General features: G+C 49.2%; 7 protein-coding genes across 7 annotated transcripts; 2 read left to right on the forward strand and 5 right to left on the reverse strand.

Moving 5' to 3' along the window:
• Positions 1-624: 624 nt before the first annotated feature.
• On the reverse strand, positions 625-2,772 carry FSST1_011222 (HMG-box domain-containing protein; the record flags this gene model as incomplete). The annotated part of the gene is made up of 2 exons (XM_083234332.1): positions 625-2,330; positions 2,469-2,772. 2 exons carry the CDS (start codon positions 2,770-2,772, stop codon positions 625-627), a joined length of 2,010 nt encoding a protein of 669 aa, XP_083080918.1.
• A 1,816-nt stretch (positions 2,773-4,588) lies between these two features.
• On the reverse strand, positions 4,589-6,158 carry FSST1_011223 (RuvB family ATP-dependent DNA helicase pontin; the record flags this gene model as incomplete). The annotated part of the gene is made up of 4 exons (XM_083234334.1): positions 4,589-4,721; positions 4,801-5,132; positions 5,192-5,959; positions 6,015-6,158. 4 exons carry the CDS (start codon positions 6,156-6,158, stop codon positions 4,589-4,591), a joined length of 1,377 nt encoding a protein of 458 aa, XP_083080919.1.
• A 1,356-nt stretch (positions 6,159-7,514) lies between these two features.
• On the forward strand, positions 7,515-11,529 carry FSST1_011224 (aminophospholipid-translocating P4-type ATPase NEO1; the record flags this gene model as incomplete). The annotated part of the gene is made up of 3 exons (XM_083234335.1): positions 7,515-10,901; positions 10,952-11,361; positions 11,412-11,529. The coding sequence occupies 3 exons, from the start codon at positions 7,515-7,517 to the stop codon at positions 11,527-11,529; spliced, it is 3,915 nt and encodes a 1,304-aa protein (XP_083080920.1).
• A 169-nt stretch (positions 11,530-11,698) lies between these two features.
• FSST1_011225 (cytochrome b5 reductase family protein) lies at positions 11,699-13,006 on the reverse strand (the record flags this gene model as incomplete). Its single annotated transcript, XM_083234336.1, has 1 exon — positions 11,699-13,006. The coding sequence occupies one exon, from the start codon at positions 13,004-13,006 to the stop codon at positions 11,699-11,701; it is 1,308 nt and encodes a 435-aa protein (XP_083080921.1).
• Positions 13,007-13,428: 422 nt separating this feature from the next.
• On the reverse strand, positions 13,429-14,549 carry FSST1_011226 (sucrase/ferredoxin-like domain-containing protein; the record flags this gene model as incomplete). The annotated part of the gene is made up of 2 exons (XM_083234337.1): positions 13,429-14,139; positions 14,190-14,549. The coding sequence occupies 2 exons, from the start codon at positions 14,547-14,549 to the stop codon at positions 13,429-13,431; spliced, it is 1,071 nt and encodes a 356-aa protein (XP_083080922.1).
• Positions 14,550-15,054: 505 nt separating this feature from the next.
• On the reverse strand, positions 15,055-17,396 carry FSST1_011227 (amino acid transporter; the record flags this gene model as incomplete). Its single annotated transcript, XM_083234338.1, has 2 exons — positions 15,055-15,234; positions 15,282-17,396. The coding sequence occupies 2 exons, from the start codon at positions 17,394-17,396 to the stop codon at positions 15,055-15,057; spliced, it is 2,295 nt and encodes a 764-aa protein (XP_083080923.1).
• Positions 17,397-19,484: 2,088 nt separating this feature from the next.
• FSST1_011228 (amino acid permease-domain-containing protein) lies at positions 19,485-23,624 on the forward strand (the record flags this gene model as incomplete). Its single annotated transcript, XM_083234339.1, has 4 exons — positions 19,485-19,728; positions 19,789-20,326; positions 20,380-21,845; positions 21,892-23,624. 4 exons carry the CDS (start codon positions 19,485-19,487, stop codon positions 23,622-23,624), a joined length of 3,981 nt encoding a protein of 1,326 aa, XP_083080924.1.
• Between the last annotated feature and the right edge of the window lie 831 nt (positions 23,625-24,455).

Consider the following 24,455-nt stretch of genomic DNA (forward strand, 5'->3'; position numbering starts at 1 on the left):
CCGTTGTTGTTGCGGGTCTGTTGTATGTACGGTATGGAAGTCTCCTGAGTCGCGTATTGATTAGAGGGGACCTCTAGCTGTTAACGTAGCGTCAGATCCCTCAAGTCGGGGGCGCGTTTACCTTCGGATAAATTGCTTTGGCGGCAATCATTCCCGGCGGCTAGCGGCCCATTCAGGTACGTACCTTGTATGCAGGGGTAGCAAAACTCTCAATCCACTGGCTTACAGGGGGGCCAATAACTTCACATCGTCACTTGTAAGACGTCAGATGTAGGACAAAGCTTCAGACATTTCTTTATTCTCAAGCTCTGTTGGTAGCGGCGCTTTTCTGTTAGCTCGAATATCCCAAACTTTGTTTCTAATAAGCAATCATCGCTGGGAACCGTTTGATCAAACACTATGAGTTTATTGATACCGTTAACTCCAGTCCCCTCCCTGAATAATTGGACTCTGCTCCGATGTTGAGGAATGTGTACGGAGTACTAGATAAAGCAAATTGTTGGTTCCCCCTTGTGCCTTGATAACCTAAGAAGATGTTTTGTAATGTTACTAATGTGACTTTAACAACAAGTGACCCCTCCAATTCATGCCAACTCCAAAAACACCGTAACTAACGCGCTACAATCATTGTGTCTTGTCGCGACTTTCTCGGAAGCTACCGCCTCTTACCCACTCGACCACTTCAAAGGCTAGACGTCGCTCAGTTGCCTCATCCATGTCTTTACCCATAGCGATTCTGACAGTCATAAGCCCATCTTTTATTTCGACTGATCCAAGTTGAGCAATCTCCTCCTCCAGACTAGGCTTCATGTACACCACAAGGTCAGGACCTATAGTGCCACGCCAGAGAGTGGCCATCCATTGCCAGTGATCGACAGGTGCGTACGAATCAGATATGGGCACTGTACAAGCAAATTCGTCCGAAAGAGTGAGACTGAACCCTTCCTTGATCAGTGCCACAGGTGTCTTTGTCTTTGCGCCATCTCGGCCCCCCTTGGAAGCATTGTCCTCGTCCAGAGAGCCGCGTCGAGAAACTGGGGACTCGGACTCCCTCTCCCTCTCACTCTTGGAGCTGGTCGGCGACCCGGTGCGGCCGGTGATGTGCTTTACCATCTCTCGTGACTTTCTGTGCCAATGGATCATGGTTTCAAAACACGATGCCAGTTGGGTTTCGGGATCCAGTGATTCTTCCTCGCTCCGAGAACCCCGTCGCTCAGTGCTTGATTCGGCATCTAGCTCCTTGCCCCATGTCTTGAGTGCCACCTCGTTAGATAGCAAGAGGGTTCTCTCAACTAGGGAAGCAACCTGCTTCAACAGTCGCGGCTTTGGTCCCTCAATCGCAATCACAGCACCTCGCTCCCCGGCTCCCTTGCTACCAGGTTCGATAACACCAATCGCGGTGCGGTTGATCTTGGAAAGGACCTCCAGCTTGCGAGTGAACGGGATAGACATAACCATGGCCTCGACGCTCCTAGCTTGGGGATCCCGAGGATGAGAGATCCCAAGCCCAGTAACTGGGGTATGCAACTGACGAATATCGACTTCTGTTGCTGTCGTGGGTGACATTGGTCCAGCAGTCTGTAGAGGAGGGAGCCGTAGAGACTGATCGTAGGGGTTTCGGCCGCGGTATTCTTGGTCAGGCCATGGTCCTCCAGCTGCAGGTCGCGGAGGAGGAGGCATTGGACCAGACTTTGATCGAGGAAAGTGCGGCTCCGGGAGAGGAGTGACGGGATATGGCCGTGGGTGAGCCGCACCCATCGACATTGTTCGTGCTCCAGGTGAAGATACAGCGTGGTAGCCACCAGTTGAGTTGAAACGACGCCTCTTCATCTCTGGAGTCTCGGGCTCATAGTCGTCCATATCTCGGTACGCAGGTCGCTGCAATGGAAAACGCTGTCTCATAACAGGCAAGTTACCATAACTTCCACGGCGAGCTGCCTCTGCTTCCTCACCTCGCAAGCCTTGTGTGTATGGATACGGGATAGCTTTGTCTTCCGGTGTTGATAGTGTAGGAAACGGGGTGGAAGGTGTTTGGGGAGTCACAATGCAGCGCAGGTTACACCTAGGGCATCGGCCAGATTCGTCTCCTGACAAAGAGCCAGATCTGAGCCCCTGAGACTTGTTTCCACGTCTAGGTTGGTAACGATAGTCAGGATACTGTCTTTGATGGCGTTGCTTTTCTTCATCTGCCAGACCCTTCCAGTTATCTTTGACTTCTTGAGGCTCGTCTTTCCACTGTTCTCCAATGATCTTTGAGATGTCAGGGTTAGATAGATTAGGATTCCGAGCAACAACCTGAGCTTGATGATGCTGGCGATATAGTATGAATGCTACATCGCGTTAGTAAACAGAAAATATGAACAGACAGCACAAAGTTTGTGTGGACGGGGTACTGCCGCTATCCACAAACTTCATACAATCGATATCGCGATGATGATATGAACTCAACAAAGAAGGATGCAACTCACCATTTCGAGGTCTGGGAATCTTTGGTACCGGAGCGCAGAGACAAATATCTCTTGTCCCCTCACTACTGGCCATGCTGGTAGGCGTGCTCAACTGGAGCCTCTCAAGTCGACCGTAACTTGCATCAACAGTGTTGATGGAAGCAGCACGTTTTCTACTCAGACCAGAAGTGCGAGGACTGGGTGAGTCCGGAGTATCAGGCAAGGCACGAAACCGGGGTCTGCCGTAGTCATCAGAACCCATGGGGGAGGAGTGGGCCGGGGTCATAGCCTGGGACGGCGTAACCAAAGAGATGACCTGTGTCATTTTTGCCTTCATTGGGGGCTGTCTGTATATGACAAACTAACGGGAAGAAAGCAAGTCAAGGTACTTGTCGATTGGGGATATGCTGGCCTTGTACCCTGGTGGCGTATAGTGATGTCGAACAAGCAGAAAGCCGATGTATAAAATGAGATGAGATGAAACGAGAGTTGATATAACGAACGGATAGCCCCAAGCAGAGGGCAGATTATATGAAGTAATGAGGCAAAAGCCCCGGTTGACACGATGATGCTCCTTGTTCAAGAAGATAATTTCGTCTTCTTTTTTCCCTCTTTTAGCTCAAAGAATATGGGTAAACAGATAATTATCGTCGTGTTGGGAGCGCAGTCTGTGCAGTGTGCCAAGCTCTTTGTGTGTTGACGGCAGCCCATTCAGTAGCCTCCAGAGAACAATGAAACTGCACCAGTGTCTTCTCTGAGTTCCTTTCACAGCCTAAACTTGGAAATTAGGCGCGTTTTCATTATCGTTTGCTCTCTTTGAACTGTCTCTTCTCCTCTCCCCTTCTTTTCTTTTCTTTTCTTATCACTCCACTGCCCTGCTCTTGCGTTCACTGTTGTTTTTTCTTTCTCTCTTCGTTTGATCCAAGCTCTTCCCCACGGTGTTCCCTCTGCCGAGATCGGAATAAATTAAATGTTCTGATGAGCGAGTGGATAGCATAAAACACCCATGCATGTTCCGGTACTCTGCTGTTTGGACTGAAGCTTGGTCCTGCGTTTGATCTGTCGGCAACTATCTCCGCAGCCACTCATCCACTAGGAATCATACAGCGGCAGCAGGGAACAAGGTATATTCCACAGTCAGTTGCAGTACCTGGTAGAGTAGGACGAAAAAAGAGACAGGGTCTATTAGTGAGTGAAAGAAAGTGAATGTGCGAGTGCCAATGTGATAGGGCCCAACGAAACGGAACGGGAGGCAAGAAACGCACAAAGGGAATCACTACCCACGGACTTTGCCATGATATATCACATTTCCTCCCTTTTCTCCCTGGTTGATCTTTGTGTCTTCATTTGTGAAGCAGGTCCTCTCATTATGATGTGAGCGAATACCGTCCACGCAAATGGCCCGGGCACTCACTCTCTCATCCTTACCCCTTGTCTAAGCCCAGCCTCTTTTCAACCTTAACAATGCTATGATGTGCCTGCTGTCCTGTCCTGTGATGAGCTATGTTATGCAATACCGGAATGTGGACTATGTCTGGTCTGGGTCTGGATCTGGAATGCTTAGGAGACTGAAACAAAGACAATGCCGTCGCCGAAATGATAGGTGGTGCACGTGATGGGCAAACTGATATGTACCCCTTGTAGCTAACCCAATACAGAGTATGGACCAACAATCCAAGGCTTAGAGACGGCAGCTGAAATGAGATGGGATTGGTGACGCAGGATTGCGGCGGGTGTGTCCTCCAATCCCATCCGACATCTTCCTTGGCCTGTGGTGAAAGATCAAAGGGCTTGTGGGAGGGGTCACTTTGTTGTTGGATCTGAGTCTGAGTCTCGGATTAGTTAGCATAGCATAATGGGCGGCAATACAAGGGAGACTTGCTCAAAGGGAGCTAAACCGAGGCAGGAATTTGCAAATACCATTCTCGTAAACGATGTGGTCAATGTGAGCCAGCCCGACGCCAAACCTCTGTAGTAGTATTCCATGGTTCTCTATCAAGTACACAATAGCTAGAGGTCAGGTGTTTTCCCATCTACCAGTAGCCCCCTTTAAAAATAGTAATTATGACACGTCTTCCCACGCACCCAGCGCCTTTCAGACCGAAAATTCAGCTTCATCCAACTTTGTAGCCGTCTCCATTTTACGCGAGGTATCCTCGTCCAGCCTCACTGCTAAGAAGGGCGGCGCTTCGGTTCGAATCAAGGAATAGGTCTTCGCACTCAGCAACATCCTGCACATCAATTTGCGAGCGGCCGTTGGCCTTGGCAAGAATGCTATTTCTTCAGTCAGTCATCATGTCTCAGATCGACGCAACTCAGGGTCTCCCCTTTCGCCATAATGACTCAAACTTACCTCGAAGGGGTTAGGAGCTGCAGACAATACCGCAGGCTGATGCGGACACCGTGTTCAGAGATCTTGTCAATGGCAGCATCCGACACTGAGACGCCCTCGGTTGTCGATCGTATCCGTACAATACGCTTAATTTCGTCTGCTTCATAGGGCGTTGTGGGGATGATGAGCATTCGTGCGAGAAAGTCAGATGGGATTCCGTGGGCTGCGACAATGTCGTCAGTGCCTCTGATGGTGCACATTCCCCGGTTAGAAGCCAAGACCACAATGGGGGCAATGGGCGATTCGAGGGCTCTGTTCAGATAAGTGAAGCACTCCACGTCGAGCATGTGCGCCTATTAAGCATACGTTAGCTATACAGTTCCGGGTAAGACAAGAGGGGTGGAAGTGTTACCTCATCGATGAACAAAACACCAGGCACAAGCTCAGCAACACCCTGGTCGATGTACTTGCTAACCACTTTGTTGATCTCGCTACGCAGCTTGTCCGTAATCTCCGTCATCTTGGGCTTCATCAGCTGGCCCATCATGCTCATAATATCTTGGCCGCCTTGGGGACGAGAATTGGCTACATCCAAGTCGTGCAGAGTAACATCCTGCACGATTTCCTTCTTCTTGTGCACCTCACCCTTGGGAATGGGCACATACTCTTCCGCCTCGAGGTCGAATTCCGTAGCATAGGCGTCAGATCGTCCAACTCGTTTGCAGGCGCCGGTGTTCGCTTCGATATAGATGACATCGCCAACTGTAACTCTCTCCTTCTGGATCGCCTCATAGATACTAGGATCGAGGCGAAGCTTCTTTTGTCCCTTTGCGCTCTTGAGTCCGATCAGCAGCGTGCTGATGGTCTTGCCGTAACCGCCTAGAGGGTTTTCAGCCTCCTCGGGTGTGAGTTCTGTGACCTCTCCTTCATACACCTCCTTCGTTTCTCGGACCTTGAGGCCAATGGCTCTTCGGAAGTTCTCCATCAACATCTCAGTCTTTTTTACTTCGGTCGAGTAGATTTCGCTGCCGACGATAGGGCAGAATGGGATCTTGGTGCCCAGCTCTTGGCTGATGGCGAGTGCCAAAGCTGTCTTTCCGGTTCCAGGACCTCCTGCGAGCAGAACACCTCGGCCAGCCATCTTCTGAGCTCGAATCAAGTCCACCACAACGCCACAGGACTAAATACAGATACGTAAGCATTGATTAGTGAAACTCGCATGTTGCGATCCTTACCTCGCGTGCGGCTGCTTGGCCAACAAAGCCGGCCGCTTGCTTCTCTGCATATCCATCGGCTTTCAAGCCCAAGCCCTTGATGTGAGTATGGGCAGCCGTACGGTTGTCTCGCTTGTTGCCCTTGACCTCGCTGATTTGGACCATGGTGCCGACGGGTGTCGAATCGATCGACTGATGTGTATATTATATCGGTTTTATCGGCGCGGTTATTCGGCTTGTAGAAAGAAGGTTTTTCTTGCGGGTTCGTTGAGTATAATGGTGATGGTTGGTGTCGCGAAAGCTTCTAAATATTTGCGACTGAAGCTGAGCCAACGAGCAGCTCTCAATACCAGGCGCGTTCGCGCTATGACGATCACGTGCAAAATCTTGGCCGTGACTACCCTGTAGTGACTTCCATCCTTCTGTTTGTCGAATCGTTTACTTTATTGGAATTAAATACCATTTATCAGACAGTAATTGGGTTTCTTTTACGTGGATAGGTACTTGCGGTGGTTCTTTGGGACTAAACCATGACAAAATGATGAGGTATGATGGTCTAAAAATCCAAACAGATTGGTCACACATACAGCTATCATGAAAGATGTATTTTACCATTGGGCGTCACCATAAGCTACAAGAGATAAGAAGGGTTACTAATTATTTCTGATATTAGTCAAAAAGACAGTAAAAGTCAATGTTGGTTTCTTGGAATGGATATTCCAGCTTAAAAAAAATTGTCGGCTTAATCCAACTTGCCGTATTACTATTACATTTTACGACTTTTAGATGTTGTCTAGGCTGCCAGGATAGAGGTGGTTAGTTAGCGGTAGCTTCCACGTAATCTGTCAGGAACGGGCATCTATGTTAGCTACTAACCGCCACGCCCCACTAAGTTACTTGGAGGTACTTGGACCAAGGGGCATGTGCCGCGAATTGACAGGTACCTCCCTGAACCTCTAACTGGTAGTGGGACACTTTTGGGAGGTTGCGCCTCCCAAATGACGCTTAACTATAGCGCACTCAGGCTGCGACAATGGTAATGCGCTGCCCGGTCTTGAAATGATCTGTCCCCTTATGAGCCAAGCAACGAGTCACCTTTTCTCAACGAACAAACACCTGCTGTACAAAAAGAAACAAACTTCTGGATTATATTCCACTAATTACAACACCAATAAACCGTACGAATTCGCCGGCGAGACGACCGACCCGTGGATTCCTTTGCGACTTTGACCCTGAAATAAATGCGACACGGATAAGAGACTCCATACCAAAGATTGACGACAGCCAACGACACATAGGCGAATAATAGAGAGACATAATCACATTCTCATACTCAACAACAAGAACAAAGGCATAGGGTCCTAAAGGGCGACAAATACGAATCAAAGGAAAATTATAGCTCTGTTACATCATTGTCACAGCATGTCTGAGGAGCACTGCTAGCTTTCCATCTCCCATAACTTCACCACTTCCACACAACATCTATTCTGTACCTCCCTATCAGCAGGAGCGTAGCCAGGGATGCCGCCCTCACAACAATATCGACCTTCCGACCCACCCGATTCGCCTGCGAATGACTCCGACTCCGATCTCGATCTCGATATCCAGGAGCTCGACCCAATATCAACCACACCAGCCCCAAGGGCTAATAAAGAGCATCCTTCCACTGAGCCCGAGACTTCACGGATAGCCCTGAGAAACCTGCGTATGGGTGGACTGCGGCGTGCTGGAAAGCGGAATCGGGGGTATGGTGATCTCGGCCGGGACAGAGATGGAAACGATGAGCACTCGCAGGCATTGCTGGGTGACCGTAACAGCAGCACGCCCCAATGGTCAGAAGGAAGTGGCTACAATGAAGATGACCAGCCATTACTGGGAGGCCAACCTTCACAGGGTCGGAGGTCCATCAACTCGGATAGAGTCTCCTCACGTATACGACTTCCTAGTTTCATGTCAAGTTCCAAGAAACCCGACCCGAACGACACGGAGGACCGAGAAGATGATGATCCCTCTTCATCCCGCCATGTTGCCGTAGGCTCAACCCAACCCGTACGCTTTCCGAACAACATTATCTCAAACGCCAAGTACACCGCCTTGACATTCCTCCCAATCACTCTCTACAACGAATTCTCCTTCTTCTTTAATATGTACTTCCTACTCGTGGCACTATCGCAGGCGATACCTGCCCTGAGAATCGGTTATCTGCTCACATACATCGCTCCGCTGGCATTTGTGCTTTGTATCACGATGGGAAAGGAGGCGTTTGACGATATTGCTCGGCGGCGAAGAGATACTGAAGCTAACTCGGAGGAATATAAAGTCATTGTCTTCCAGGATGCCGATTTAACGCAGACCCCAATTCGCCAGAGAAAACTGCTAAAATCAGAGGTGTTGCAGAAGCATTCAAGAAAGAAGTCGAAAGGAGCACGAGAGAACCTCTCTGATATCCTGGAAGAGGAGAACGTTGAGGCGCCACCCCCATCTTCACGAGCGGTTGAGGTCAGCCGCAAGTCTAAGGACTTGAAGGTTGGCGACGTTCTCAAACTTACAAAGGGCCAACGTGTACCCGCTGATGTTGTCATATTGAAATGTTTATCTTCAGAAGCGCCCGCACCTGCACCAATTCCTGAGGAACCCACGGAAGAAGAGACTTTGTTAGCTTTCGATGGCGAGGAACCACAAGGAAAAGGGAAACAGCCTGCAGAAGCAGCTCCAGAGCAAGAGGCAGAAAGTGGACCAGGAGGTGAGACCTTTATCAGAACCGACCAGCTGGATGGTGAGACGGATTGGAAGCTCCGACTTGCTTCACCACTCACGCAAAACCTACCGACTGAAGAGTTCGTCCGTCTTCGTGTTACTGGCGGAAAGCCAGACAGAAAGGTCAATGAGTTTCTGGGTACGATTGAGCTGGTCGAGTCACGGAAGGATGCTTTGGCACATCATGCAACAATAGGGGAGTCCGATGCATCTCATACGGCTGCCCTGTCGATCGACAACACGGCTTGGGCCAACACTGTCATCGCTTCCCAAGCCACGACCCTGGCTGTCATCATGTACACTGGTCCTCAGACACGTTCCGCCCTCTCTACAGCTCCTTCTCGTTCCAAGACTGGCTTGCTGGAATATGAAATCAACTCCTTGACCAAGATACTGTGTGCACTGACGTTGGCTCTCTCAATTATTCTTGTCGCGCTCGAGGGTTTCGGTAATACCAAGGATAATGTTTGGTATGTCAAGATCATGAGATTCTTGGTTCTATTCTCTACTATTGTTCCCATCAGTCTTCGTGTCAACCTTGACATGGGCAAAAGCGCTTATTCTTGGTTCATACAACGTGACCCCGGTATGCCTGGAGCAGTCGTTCGAACAAGTACCATTCCTGAAGATCTTGGCCGCATTGAATATCTACTCAGTGATAAGACTGGCACATTGACTCAAAACGAAATGGAGATGAAGAAAATACATGTTGGAACGGTGTCTTACGCCAACGAAGCAATGGATGAAGTATCGGCCTATGTCAAGCAAGGCTTTTATGTCCCGCCATCGACAGACCATGCCTTTCAGAACATGCTCATCACTCCTTCATCTACGTATTCCAGCTCTGCAAATACTGGCACGACACGCACAAGACGCGAGATCGGCACTCGTGTTCGTGATGTCGTGCTCGCTCTTGCTCTTTGCCACAACGTTACGCCTACTGTTGACATCGAGGATGGTAAAGAGGTTACTGGATATCAAGCATCTTCGCCTGATGAGATCGCTATCGTCAAATGGACAGAGTCTGTTGGTTTGAGACTGGTGTACCGTGATCGTAAGAGCATGATACTGGAATACGCCAACAACAAGAGGCCGGTGGTTCGCGTGCGGATTCTTGATGTCTTCCCTTTCACTTCTGAAGGTAAACGTATGGGTATCATCGTTCACTTCCACGAGGATGTCAGTGTTAAGAACCCTAGCCTGTCAAGCGGCGAGATCTGGTTCTTCCAGAAGGGTGCTGACACAGTCATGAGCTCTATTGTTGCATCAAACGATTGGCTTGATGAAGAGACTGCCAACATGGCACGTGAAGGATTGCGCACGCTTGTTGTTGGCCGCAAGAAACTCTCCTACGGCCAGTATCAGGAATTCTCTTCTCGATACCAGACAGCATCGCTGAATATCAGCGGACGTGATGCTGGCATGCAGCGTGTGGTATCTCATTATCTCGAAAACGAGCTTGAACTCATCGGTGTCACCGGTGTCGAGGACAAGCTCCAGAAAGACGTCAAACCCTCCTTGGAGCTTCTTCGCAATGCTGGTATCAAGATCTGGATGTTGACTGGTGACAAGGTCGAGACTGCCAGATGTGTGGCGGTTAGCTCCAAGCTTGTGGCGCGTGGTCAATACATCTACACGGTTTCGAAACTCACGAAGAAAGATAATGCTCAGGAACATCTTGACTTTCTCCGAAGCAAGACAGATGCTTGTCTGCTCGTGGATGGTGAAAGCTTAGCCCTCTTCCTCACGCACTTTCGCCTCGAATTCATCTCTATTGCCGTTCAACTACCTACCGTGGTTGCCTGTCGTTGCTCGCCAAACCAAAAGGCCGAGGTTGCTAAGCTCATCCGCGAGTACACAAAGAAGCGTGTGTGTTGTATCGGTGATGGTGGCAACGATGTTTCTATGATTCAAGCTGCTGATGTTGGTGTTGGTATTGTTGGTAAGGAAGGTCGACAAGCTAGTTTGGCAGCCGACTTTTCGATCGAGCAGTTTTGCCACCTGGTCAAGCTCTTGGTCTGGCATGGCCGTAACAGTTACAAGCGAAGCGCTAAACTTGCGCAATTTGTTATCCACCGTGGTCTGATCATTGCAGTATGCCAAACTATGTACAGTATCGCTATCAAGTTTGAACCTGAGGGTTTGTACAAAGTAAGTTCTATTTCGCCATGTCGTTATATTCGTGTGACTAACACCTATAGGACTGGCTCCTTGTTGGCTATGCTACTGTTTATACTGCAGCCCCTGTCCTATCACTTGTGCTCGACAAAGATGTTGACGAAAACCTCGCCAACCTTTACCCCGAGCTTTACAAGGAGCTCACAACTGGACGCTCCCTCTCATATAGAACTTTCTTTGTCTGGGTTTTGGTGTCTATCTACCAAGGAGGCATGATTCAGGGCTTGTCACAGATTCTCACAGAAGTTGATGGCCCCAAGATGGTCGCTGTTAGTTATACCGTCCTTGTCCTCAACGAACTTCTCATGGTAGCCATCGAAATCACCACCTGGCATCCCATCATGATCATCAGCATCATTGGCACTTTCCTTTTGTATATTGGCTCCATACCGTTCTTGGGCGGGTACTTTGACCTCGAGTTCTTGATAACTTGGTGAGTTACCTCTTTTCCGCCTGAAGCTAAGCTTACTTACACCATTGTAGGGGATTCGTTTGGCGTGTACTGGCCATCGGCGCTATTTCCCTGATACCACCGTACGCTGGCAAGTTGATTAGGAGGACAATGAAACCTCCGTCATACAGGAAGGTTCAGAATCATTGAGTCGTCATGTCATGGGCTTGGAGTTTTGTGTTGGCGTTGGATGATCACGTAGACGGCACCACTAGTATCACGGGTTTTATTTGTACCATCCATACATAGGTGATGTCTATGCCTCTTTATGAGCACCTCCAATTTTACAAGAAATTCTACATGGGTTTTCTACAGTGGCTCACATCTTGAGAACTAACCAGTCCCTTGCTAGAGCAGGGTTTTGCCTTTGCAAGTGTCCAGCTACTCCAGCGATTGGACCTTGTGTTTGCTGTCCCCCTAGCCAAACCTTGGTTCCAGCATAATGCTCGATAAAACCATCTGGGCCAGAAACGATAAATAAGTTCTTTCCGGGTGTGGTTCCTTGAGGCAGTTCGCAGACACAGCCAGGTCCCTCAGGCAGTCCGAATTCAGACGTGTGGACGTGCATCGCCTGGTCGTGGAATCGGCAGCCCGCATTAAAGGAAGCTATAGTTCCAGGCGAATTTGTAATAGTACCATCGATGTCCTTGTCCTGGAAACGAGTTCCCTCCTCGTCAACAACGACTTGGATTCTCAGACGATCACCATAAGTCTTCTTGAGATCCTGTAAGCGTTGAGTCACAGGGCTAGGACTCTCAATCTCGAGACCCAACGCTGTCGGTTTCTTTTCCTGCCAGAACTTCCACGACGATGATTGCGGGGGAGTACTGTTTTGTACCTCCTCTCGCTTCCTCACAGCCCAGAGCAAATCAACACTTGACCTCTCATTCGCTTCCAACACGGCCTTGGTTGCTTGAATACCAGGGACAACACCCGTTCCACCGGCAAGAAAGACAAGGCGAGAGTGCTCTCCCAACCGCTCAGCCAACTCAAAGCCCACATGAGGACCACGCAGGAAAACATCATCGCCAACCCGTCTCCGGCCTAGATAATTCGACATTTCTCCATCGCCGACAGTGCGGATATAAAAGCGTAGCGCACCATCTGTCGGGTCCTCGCTGGATAGTGGTGGGAGAGGCGTGTAGTGCCGCGAGATTTGCACCTCGGGCTGCTTGAACTCAACGGACCAGAGAGGGTTCTTCCATTGACTATTTGAAGAGTTGAGATAAGGTAAGGAAGGATTCGATGTGCGAGGCACGGCGGTTATGACGAATGAGGTTGGTGAGATGGCCTCGCGGGCTGTGATGGCGTAGGGAACGAATGTTATGTCGTTGAGGGTATTCGGTCGAGAAGGTGGCGTGAGAAGATAGTAGCCACCGCTTACAAGGACTATTCCAACGAATATCAATGAAGGGAATATTCGTGCTTGAAGAGGAGTGGAAAAGTTCGGTTTGTGAGAGGTGTATCGTCGGGTTGATGCGATGTATAAATTTGTTGATGTTTTGAGAGTTCTGCTTTGTGAAGCAGATAGTTGACTATGTAGTCGGCCACATCGAATGAGAGTTCGGCCGGTATATGTTTCAGTTCGTGATAAACTTGGGAGTATCCTTGCTGTAACTATCATCATGTTGAGTCTTGAATGAAAGCCCAGTTTTGCTCAGAGATTTTTCGCGCAATAAAGAAAGTCTGATATTCGGATTCAAAAAACAGGACACCGAAAGGTAATGCGGTGAATCTATGCTTTTGGAAAGATTATTTATGGCTGAGCCGTCATCAAATATTAGGAGGCTTCTCAAGATTCTTGTTACAAAAAGTCAGGATGAATTTCCGAACTGGGTCACGTGGGTCCTTGAATCGCCTCAACTGATAGACATCGTCATTGACGAGCATAACTCCCGAGTAAATGGTGAAAGTGTTCTGTAACCGATGAATCCATAGATGCAATCAAATATGAAATTCAATGTTGCCAGAGTCTACTATATGTCTACAATACCTGGGTATCGACGCCTATCATCTATCCATCTATGCATAACGCTATCTTAGGTACACTTATATCCTCAACATTTTTCGCTGAGCATCGATTCCTCCTCTAAACATATCCGCAACCACATTTCCCTTCAAAATGGTCTCTTTCACGATGCCTTCCACATTCTTGGGATCTACCCTTCCATACCATATCCCGTGTCCAGCCAATGGATGTGGCTCACTGCCCATCTTTAGGTCAGGAGGTAGATAGATGATGACATTACCTGCAAACTTGTGCCCACCGATATGGCTGATCATCCCGATCCTAGCTGAAGTTTTTTCCTCACCAGCTTCGCCTTGTATCCTCTGCGTGTCAATGAGGTTGACCTGCACAGGTCCATGTAGAACATCAAATCCCTCTTTCTCCAACTTCTCCTCAAATTCGGTTGCTAGGACAGGGGCCATGATGCCACATCGCGCATCACGCCCAATGTGCCCGCATATCAGCACCAAAACATCGCGAACATCTTGGACTCCGGGGAGAAGTCCCTGGTAACCCTCTTTGCGTGTCAGACGGTCTCGATGTATAGGTGAGAGGCCGTCGTGCATGGGGTGAAGCTTCTCAGGCAGTAAAAACCCTTTGGCTAGAGCTTCTACACTGTCAAATGACACCCGAGGGAGGAATGGGATGTATTTGAAGCTTGGTAGTAGATAGGCAGACGTTGTCTGGAGCTGAGGACGTGGTGATGTAGAGCTAGGAAACGAAGAGTTGAGAACAGAAATGTTGTGAAACGGCTAAAAGGAATTAGCAAGATAGTTCACATATAGCGCAAAGAGATACCAACATCGCTATAAGTTCCACCCCGACCAAATAACTCTTTAAGGTCCGCGGCAAGACAATCGCCGTCGTTATCGTCCTCTATCTTCGACGGCCAGTCGGCGCTCCCAGTACACACAAGCACATGTTCGGCATACCCAGCAATTGCACCTTTGAGAGGCCCCTCACGATCCAGAGGTAGATCATCAGGCATCTTTGGGGGCTCAGCACAACCACATGTTGGCTCTGGACATGTTGGAACAGTGTTGAATGGTGGCGGAGGCGGAGGTCGTGTTTGCCTAGTGCTTTGGGCGTATGCTCTCCGAGGTATGAGAGATAACCTGGAGATGCATCTCTGTGTGAGGTTTATTGACGGCCGCCAAGACATGGTAAAAATACGGTAAAATGAGATTGTGGTCGTGTATCTCGTGAGTGAATCTTCGTTACTAAATCCACCAGTGACTAAATAAGAAAACGAATAGACCGAATATCGCGGCCGGGGTATTACGATATATCATCATCGTTTTTTCAGACCCCTAAGATATTAATCCCCCACTTTCCGGAAGACTCGGCCCCCCACGTTCAACTATCAATACCATGCAATGTTGCGTCAACCAAGGCTTGAACAATAAAGTTGAGAGAATGATTTGTCGCTGAAAAAGGCATGTCTTGTATAATGAAACTCGAAACTAAACTGGCTAATACCCTCCGATCCAACTCCCATCACTAACCCGTTCCAAATGCTGTGTACAATCTATTCAATAACACCGCAATGCAAGCTCTTAAATATGCAATGAAACCCTATTCAAAACACTGTTATACTAAGCCTTGCGGCTCCCTCACCTCTCGACACATACTCCACACCATATACTGACAATGAACTAGTCGAAGTCTTAGAATCCCGGTGCACCCTTCTGGTCGCAGTATCCCGGATGTTTAGGATCAGCGGTGGCCCAGCTCATCGCAGTAAGAGTTGTCGCATATGCCATCGCAACGAATCCAAAGATACAAAGCGCAATATCGGCCACTCTCCACAACTTCGTACGGGCAATGGCCTTGTAGTGAAGCATAGGCTGAGAAAATTAGCAAGATACCACAAACGGCAATTGTTATTACTTACAGGATAGATAAAGACGAGAGGGATGCAAGCGAAGTTACCAACAAGCGCAACAAACTTGTCCAGGTGGTCGGCTCCGAGCCAAGCAATGGATGCGCACAGCATCACAACAAAGAAACGGAAAACGTTCTTCTGCCACTTGACCCAAGGGTTGTACTTGCCACTGCGAGTGAAAAGCTCTGTCTCGGCAATACGGATAGCAGGGAAGATCTGCAGCGGTGTAGACAGCAAGATAGCAACAGAGTACAGGAACTGAACACCATTGACCATCTTGTTATCCTGAGGCAAGTTGAGCAGTACGACGGTCTCAGTGTGAGATCCATATGCGGCATATGAGATGGCACCCATGCCGATGAAGAGGACTGTAATGATGATCATGACAATGAGAAGAACGCGAGGGAACTTTTCCGGATGCCTCATCGACTCCTGGACAGGAATGATGAGACCGATTCCTTCAAAAGTGAAGATGGCGGTTCCGATAAACAAAGTCCAGTCCTTCTTGTTGAACATGATGATATCGGCAATGCCGTTTTGGTTGAGGGTCAAGATATCGTAGTAAAGAAGATAAGCCAAACCAATCAGAATGAAGGCGTCTGCGACCAGAGCAGTAAACGCCAGCTTTCCAATGTCTCGCAAAAGAGCAAAAGGTAGGAAGATGATCATCTGGATAAGGATGAGCCACTGAATGCTGATGGAAGATTTACAATCGGAGACAGCCCGCACGAAAGCCTGCAAGTTGGCAGCCGTAAAGACAGTATAAGCCGCTACGAAACCGATTTGGCTGATGACAATGGAGCTGAGGATGAGAGTACGCATTTTCTTGCCATACAAGGCACCACCCAGGTCACCAAAAGAACCGCCGATCTTGAGCTGTGTCTTGACGAGAAGCACAAAACAGTAGTAACTCAGGGCAGCGACTCCGAAAAGGATCAGGTTACTAAAGAGCATACCTCCGTTGAGATACGCACGGGGCAGGAAGAGGACACCGGTACCAACAAACGACTTGAGAAGCAGCAAAGCGGCGTTCATGGGACTGTTGTTACCGCTACCACCACGAACCTTGCGCTTACGTCGGCGTCTTGACGGCGTCAACAGGGCACTATCTTCCATGGGCTCTCGCTCGTCGTCGGAATTGTATTCGTCGGTATCTTCTCCAGATGAGAAGTACTCGTTCGGTCCGAGGTTTTCATCATCCTCTTCGAGCTCTTCACCGGCGAAGTGTCCATAGATGGACAGAAACTCGAGGAAACTCGACGTGAACAATCTTTGCTGACCGGGTGCTGGGGAGTTGTGGCCGTCCTCGAGATGGCCATGGGGACCAGGGCTTTGAACAGACCGGCGAAGATGGTTTCTTCGGAAACCACCAGGGACCTTTATCGAGTTGATGTCGAGTACTTCGGTTTCTGGCTCGGGTCGTCCGAGGTCGAAACTCTTGCTGCGGTTGTATTTCGCTCGTGCCTCTGCCTGCTCAGTCCACTTGTAGATGCCTCGGGTGACATCACCTCCTTGTAGGCGCAAACTGGAGAATTCATCATCATTCAAGCCAGCGCCGCCAATATCGGCTGGCTGCTTGCCCTTTGTGTTGCCTTGGATCGAGGACTCTTCTGAAGTCGGGTTCTCGTCAGTAGGCTGAACCAGATGGCGCTTGATGATCTCAGGGTCCTCGTAAGGCGCACTAGTACCCAGCGCATTCTGAGAGCGTGAATTGAACGAGCCATAGTTTGTCGGTGTCCCCGAGTTTCGAGCGCCCAGAAGAGGAGATTGTGAGCGAATCGGAGGAGTACTGACACGAGCAGCAGGAGTACCATGTCGTGGGGGAGACTGGCCTAGAGAGTTGGAAAGAGCGGCAGCAAGAGCAGAAACGCCAGGACCTTGCGTACTGGTGCCGGTGCCAGGAAGTTGGCTCAGATCCTCAAGGTTCTCAGTACGCGAGGCAGCATCGGGTCGAGGAGTGCCCCCCACAGGAGGTGTAGTTCCAAACTGGTTGGGAATGGGAGATGCCAGACGCGCCGTCAAATCTGCTCGAGGAACCGAGGCGGAAATCGATCGGGGTCGGAAGCTCGAAGGCGACGAGGACCTGGGAGGTTGATCCGATGGGATTCTTGATGGGGAAGCCATCTTGTACTCGATTGAGAGTGGGACAAGCCTTATCGCATAGTATGTACAGCGTCGACAATGATAGTTCCGTGTCGCGCAGAACGGCGTTGACGCAGGATGCAAGCCGCTATATAGATGCCTAGCAACAAAACAAGACGTTTGTCTGTGAAAAGATAGCTGAAGAAGTAATCAGACAGCAAAAAAAGAATGACGACAAAGAATAGGAGAAACAGTCTCGGGGACGGAGATTATATTAAGAAGTCACGAGTGGTCGGATGACGGATTCGATTCAATTGAGTCAGTCGTACTCGAATTTCTGTTTGGAGAGAGGTTTGGGTTGGATTGGAAAGATAAGGGCTTGTGCATGCTCTGGGCCTGCAGGCTGTCGCCTGTCGCTTGTCGCCAGCTGCCCTGAACGGTGAAGCTTAGACGCAGGGAAAGCCCAGGCTCTGGGGTCTGTGTCTGGTGACTAAGGTTAAGGGCAGTTGCCGGGACGGAGCTATGCTATTAGTGGAGGACTTGGGTGAAGACACTAAACAAACGAAGGAACTATGAATATATGTACGTCTAGGCAAGTTGAAACGGAAATATTTATAATATAGTCTCTGCCTGCAACCCTATCCTTATCTCTCTGTTTGAGGGTTTTGGTATTACGACCTACCATCTCGGGCTTACAACCACTCTATAGGTATGTAACGTGTCAGAATGCTGGTATCTTGATGTATAGTGATCGACATCTTGTTTGCCTTGTCTGCATATGTTTTACTGAGGCACAAAATCAATACCATGGTATTGGAAGATAACGACAGAGCTGCAGACAAGACATGTTTATGCTTACGTGCTGCATAATACACACAGCACTACTCCTCCTATCCTAGGATTATTACTCAGCTTTGACTTAGATCCTGCACCTCCAAACGATCATCGTTTTTGGCTTTGCCCGTTAGTTGGTGCGGCGGAGCGGGCACGTTTCTCCAGTCACGCTCTGTGGGGGCGTCACGACGCTTTTGAATCGAGGGTCAGATGAATGAGGCGCATGTCTAACATGTGAAGTGATACCGGTATTTGAATATATCTTGACTAGAGGATCTCGATCTGTATCTCGCTCATGGTGTTGCACTAAAATCACCAGATCTGGTCTATCCCGTTTACCCGTACTTGTTTACAGTATACATCTGCTATTATGGATATCCAGTATCATACCGTCCGGTGAACATAGCGTCCACTCCGCCTACTCCGCTCCGAAGCGACAGAGGAGAGGAGACCTTGAAGCTTGATATTCCAAGAGTGGATTCCGAATAGCCATGGCCTACGTCATTTTGTAGCACCCGCAGCGCCTATCGCGATACGATACTGCACTTGTGCTTCACTAACAAGCCATCAAAACACGCCAACTGCATCAAATCTGCACATGATCCCGAATTCCCCACAGAGAGAGTCATGAAAGGGACTATCAATATTATTCGGCAAGTCCTGTCTTATTGTGAGTTGCGATAGATATATCCAAGTCTATAGTTTACATCCATCAACCAGACCCACCGGAATGGATGGACTTTTAGCGCAGAATGTACCCGTGCTGATGGACCCTTGAAACATCCATAGGTGCCCAAACATCAGCACCTTTCATCAGTGACACCTTCGCCTCCGGGTGACCCCTTCTGTAAGCTCATCCAACAGAAGCCCCAGATCTGTTCAACAATGTCTCTCTTTGGAATATTGTGGCGTCCATGATTGGTCTTTCATGGTAGACCAACATGGACGTTCCCCCCCGTATTATCCACACTCATCACCACACTAACCACACCCAATATGCAGCACGCGGGAGCCTTCAGCTTGGAATCCCCTTGGCAAGCAGAGGATTAACAACACCTTATCCAATCGCTAAACGGTCCTTGGACAATACAATAGAAAATATCATCCATTGACGTCGACTGTTTTGTTCTGTTCTTCTCCTCAAAAGCCTCACTTTGTCTCTTCCTCACCGTCTTGTCTAGTCTAGTCCCTTCACCGTCTCTCATGTGGGCCATTGCTCGCTACTTCTAACCCCTCGTCTTGTCTCGTCTAATTGACTGACTGACTGATTGATTGACTTCTTCTCACGACTGCATCATGACAACACCTCACCAGTCGGATGTCAAGGGAGTTGACAATGGGGGAGACCGCCACCGAAATAGCACATCAGAGTCTCCTGGTAGACGAGTCTCGGTCACGATGGACTCACGCCACGGCCACAGCAACAAGCTGGGCAGCATATCCGGTGTTTACATCCCTGTTTTTCTCAATATCATGAGCATTCTCATGTTTTTGCGCTTTGGCCTCATCATTGGGAAAATCGGTTTTGTGGGCATGCTCGGTAAGCTACAGACAGAGTCGCTTCTGTAAGTTGAAGCACAAAGAACTAATTGTGCCCCAGGATTGCTTGTCACTGCCTACTCTATTGACCTGTTGACGACACTCTCGCTGTCTGCCATTGCTTCCAATGGCGAAGTCAAAGGTGGTGGTGCCTATTACCTCATCTCGAGGTCCCTGGGTCCCGAGTTTGGTGGTTCTATCGGCATTCTTTTCTATCTTGCTCAAGTCCTCAATGCAAGCATGAACGTTGTCGGTCTCATTGACTGCATCCGACTGAATCTGGGTCCAGCTTTCCCAGAAGGATATTGGACTGGTTACTTCCTCCAGACGGCTGCTTTACTCCTTTGCACTGGCCTCTGCTTCCTAGGATCTGCTACTTTTTCGAGGGCGTCCAACGCTTTGCTTGCAATCCTAAGCTTGGCCATCGTCAGCATTCCCGTCTCGGCTATCTTCAAGACCCCCTTCCGTGATGAGGATCTTGGTATTCACTTCACTGGGCCCAGCCTCGATACCCTGACTGATAACTTTCTCCCTCATTTGAGTAGCCCTCACTTCAAAGGCCTCGAGACATTCCGTGATCTATTTGGCATTCTCTTCCCGTGAGATCCTGACTTGCAACACAGTATTCAAATCCATACTAATGGTGGATTAGGGCTACTTCGGGTATCTTTGCAGGTGCATCCATGTCTGGCGATCTCAAAGACCCCAGCAGATCGATCCCTCACGGAACGTTGTGGGCGATGTTGACAACCTTTATCATCTATTTCATCGTGATCCTTTCTCTGGCTGCGAGCACCACCCATGACTCTTTCTTGGCCAACGACAATGCCATCTCACTCATCAATCTATCTCAGCCTGTAATCCTCGCAGGTGAATGTGCAGTCACCTTCTTCTCGGCTTTGATGGGTCTCATTGGTGCTTCTAAGCTGTTTCAGGCTTTCTCAAGGGACAAACTTCTTCCTGGTCTTGGCTTCTTTAGCAAGGGCACCAAGCATGGCGATGAACCGATATATGCTCTGCTCTTGACTTATGTCATTGCACAACTGGCACTCTTTGCTGATCTCAACCAGATCGCTACCTTCATCTCGATGGGCTACCAGATGACTTTTTTCGTCATGAACCTCGCATGCTTCCTCCTCAAAATTGGATCCGCGCCCAACTTTCGCCCGAGCTTCAAGTTCTTCACCTGGCAGACCGCATTTGTTGCCGGTATCTTGTCCGGATTCGCCATGTTCTTCATCGATGTAACCTATGCCGCGGTGGCTATTACGGTGCTCGTCATGCTCTTCCTGCTCATTCACTACCTGAGTCCCCCTAAGCACTGGGGTGATGTCAGCCAGAATCTAATTTATCACCAAGTGAGGAAGTATCTTCTACGTCTTAGACCAGAACACATCAAGTTCTGGAGACCACATATTATACTGCTCATCAATAATCCGCGTCGGCAAACCAGGTTGATTCAATTTTGCAACTCTCTCAAGAAAGGCTCACTTTATATACTTGGTCATGTCATTGTGACCGATGATTTCAACTCTGGTGTCCACGAGGCCAGGCTCCAGCAACACGCCTGGACGAAATACATCAACGAGTTCTCCAAGATCAAGGCTTTTGTGCAACTCACAATGTCTCCCACAATCACTTGGGGCATTCGAAACCTGATACTATCGGCTGGACTTGGAGGTATGCGTCCAAATATTGCTGTTCTTGGCTCCTACAACATGGAAGAATTGCGAAAGTCCAATCCGAGACTACGCGTGCCTGATGTTCCCGTCTCTTTCTCGAGACAAATGCAGCGTCCACCAAAGTCCAACGGTAAGGCTCCCGAAAGGCCTCGAAGGCGGCGAGGAGACACATCAGCCAGACTTATGGAGGGTATACTCCCTACCGATGTCATTCGTACGGAGAATATGATGTCACCAAAAGAGTATTTGACCATTCTGGAAGATCTTGCCCTTCGGTATCGACTCAATATCGCAGTGGGTTGTGGTTTCGATGCTCTAGAAACACCAAGAAAGGATGGTAACAATACCAAAAAGTACCTTGACCTGTGGCCTATTCAGATGTCTGCTGAAGTGACATCCGACGGCAAGAGCTTGCTGACTACAAATTTTGACACATGTGAGTAGAATGCCTAGAAAGGTCAGTTCCAAGCTTACAGTCATAGACACTCTTATTCTTCAACTCGGACATATTTTACATAGCGTCCAGCTCTGGAAGCAAGTTTATACGCTACGAGTTATGGTGTTTGTGGAATACGAAAGCGAAGTACACGAAGAGCATGCTCGGGTACTGGCACTTCTTGAGAAACTACGAATTGATGCACAAGTCAATGTTTTCTGCTTATCTTCGGGCGAGTTGAATACTTACGAAATTATTGTCAACGGTGTTAGCCATGACATAGACTGGGAAATCGTCGTAAACGATACACTTCGAAATGAAGAATGGTGGGACGATGTTCAGATGTACCGAGGGCGCGCGGATAACATGTCTTCAACTCAGGAGCTCGACCAACTCGAACAGATTTATGATTCGACATCTGGGAGACCCGGCTTGTACAACCCTCATGAGGAGATATATGAGCGTCGACGCGCAAGCACAACGGATGTTCCCGAACTGCCACGACGGCCGGCTATTCGGATGCTGTCCAAGATGGGTGTCAGCATGGGGATCCATACACACCATCTCCCAGACGACGCAATAGACGAAACAAGTAGTGAGGACGACGAAACAGAATATTCCCCGACAGATCTTATTGAAGATGAGGAGATGGGGTATAGCTCTGTGTTAGAGCAGGACGCCAACGACGAGGCCAGCATCGGCCCGAGTGATTCGGTGCATCAACCATTGCTGGCGGGTGGGGACTCTCACGATGAGGACGGCAGAGTTCGCGGTGACTTTTGGGAAAGGTTTGGCCGGCGTCCCAAGTCTGACACCGTTGGAGATACCGTCGGTACATCGTACGGTACAATGTCGTCGTCTGCAACGGTAAAGGGTGTCGGGGGGGCCCAAGCATCGCAGACGACATCTGCTTCTCAGCAAACAGATGAGCGGCCACACCAAGGCAGCACAGACGCTGCCCCTACAGATATTCCCTCCCTCGTCTCACGGGATTCACTAGGACCTTCTGCCGCATATTCTCGTACACGTCCGGCAAGCCCTTCGCGTGAAGACACTGTACGCCCATACCGCGGTGGCACGACAACACCAGGAAGGCCGACTCTCTCAAGGCAATCCTCGGCCGTGAAGTTCTCTAGTCGTCCGGTCCCCGAGACAAAGATTGTCGCATCGGAGGCGGAAGGATCCACGATTAGCTTTGCGCCGCCCTCTAGTACAGATTCAGAAACACCAAAAGCCGGGCCGTATCGACCGAGCTATTCAAGGCAGTCTTCTCTAGGCAACTATCCGAGCAAATCGCGGTCCAGCACGCAAGTAACGTCTGGTGAGAACGATAGCAAGAAAATCTCTTTTGCGGAGCAACCAGATTACGAGCCATATTCGGCCCATCATTCTCGGTTCAATTCGCGACGTAGTTCTCGGGGGTCTGCACAGTACGGAGGCGATTCTTGTGATCAAATACCCGAAATGCTCGAAAGGTATCGATTAAGCTCTCACCTAGAGGAGGAAGCGCAGGAACCAGGTTACACGCCCCAGGGCTTGGAGCTGTCATTCAACGAACTGCCAAGCAGAGCTCAGCACCTCATTGTCAACGAATTGATGCGTCAACATTCCAAGGATACTGCTGTGCTGCTCAGCACTCTGCCTATTCCTACGGAGGGCACTTGCTTGGATGATGCGGCAACAATACAGTATTTGTCTGATGTTGAGCTGCTTTGTAATGAGCTACCACCAACACTGCTGGTGCTCAGCAACAATATGACAGTGACTGTCAATCTTTAGATATATTCCATCGATCAATCAATTGAAGCAAGCAAGCAATGAATTAACAAAGCCGCAATATTCCCATGATTGACAGCTAGTTTAGCACGGATCGGGTCAGACTACTCTGGCCATGTGCACAGTCTAAGTGAGCGAAATAGCACAGCAACACACGCACCAAGGACAATGTCTCCAACAAAGATGGCGCAAGCCGAGTCATGGCCAACAAAGGATGGCAAAGATTGCTAGCCAGGAACAGCCTTGAGGAAGCTTTTCAGGCACAGGAACCGAGGGTTAACCAACAAATTAGACTGAACCTTTGACCCAAGACCTCGATATAGTTTTATGTGAATTCTTGCAGAGTCTCTTAGAATTTCAGGGCCATCTTACTGGAATGGTCTCGATGTTCTGGTATACTTGATTGTGGATAAGCATTAATTTTTGGTGGCTTGCTGCCATGAATCATGGGCCACATGGCTGTCCACGCCGTTCTCCTCTTTTCGGCCATTCTCTCGTCAACTGGAATTGATTAACAAGACTGATTTATTTTGAGAGATTTTGGACCGGCTTGTGCTCCTGCTTGGGTTCCCTGTCTCTTTGGAGGAGATAGCTGGGCTGAACTAGGCTGGTGCCTCCCAGGTCCAAGCACAACCTCGTGTCACCCAAACCGCATTCTTGGGATGCAAACTCTTTGTGGTGAGCCGTGCCGTGTTCCCACCATCTTTGACGTCTTGTAGAACACACTACGTACGTGCTACGCAAGCCCAAAAAAAACTCCAAAGGTTGAGTTGCCCCCGCACAATGACAGTTCAGTTACTGATTAGCGTTGTCATCGGGACCTCCGAGCCGCCA

The sequence above is a fragment of the Fusarium sambucinum genome, chromosome III (genome assembly GCF_050947815.1).
Source record: "Fusarium sambucinum isolate potato_lamoka chromosome III, whole genome shotgun sequence".
NCBI lineage: Eukaryota > Fungi > Ascomycota > Sordariomycetes > Hypocreales > Nectriaceae > Fusarium > Fusarium sambucinum.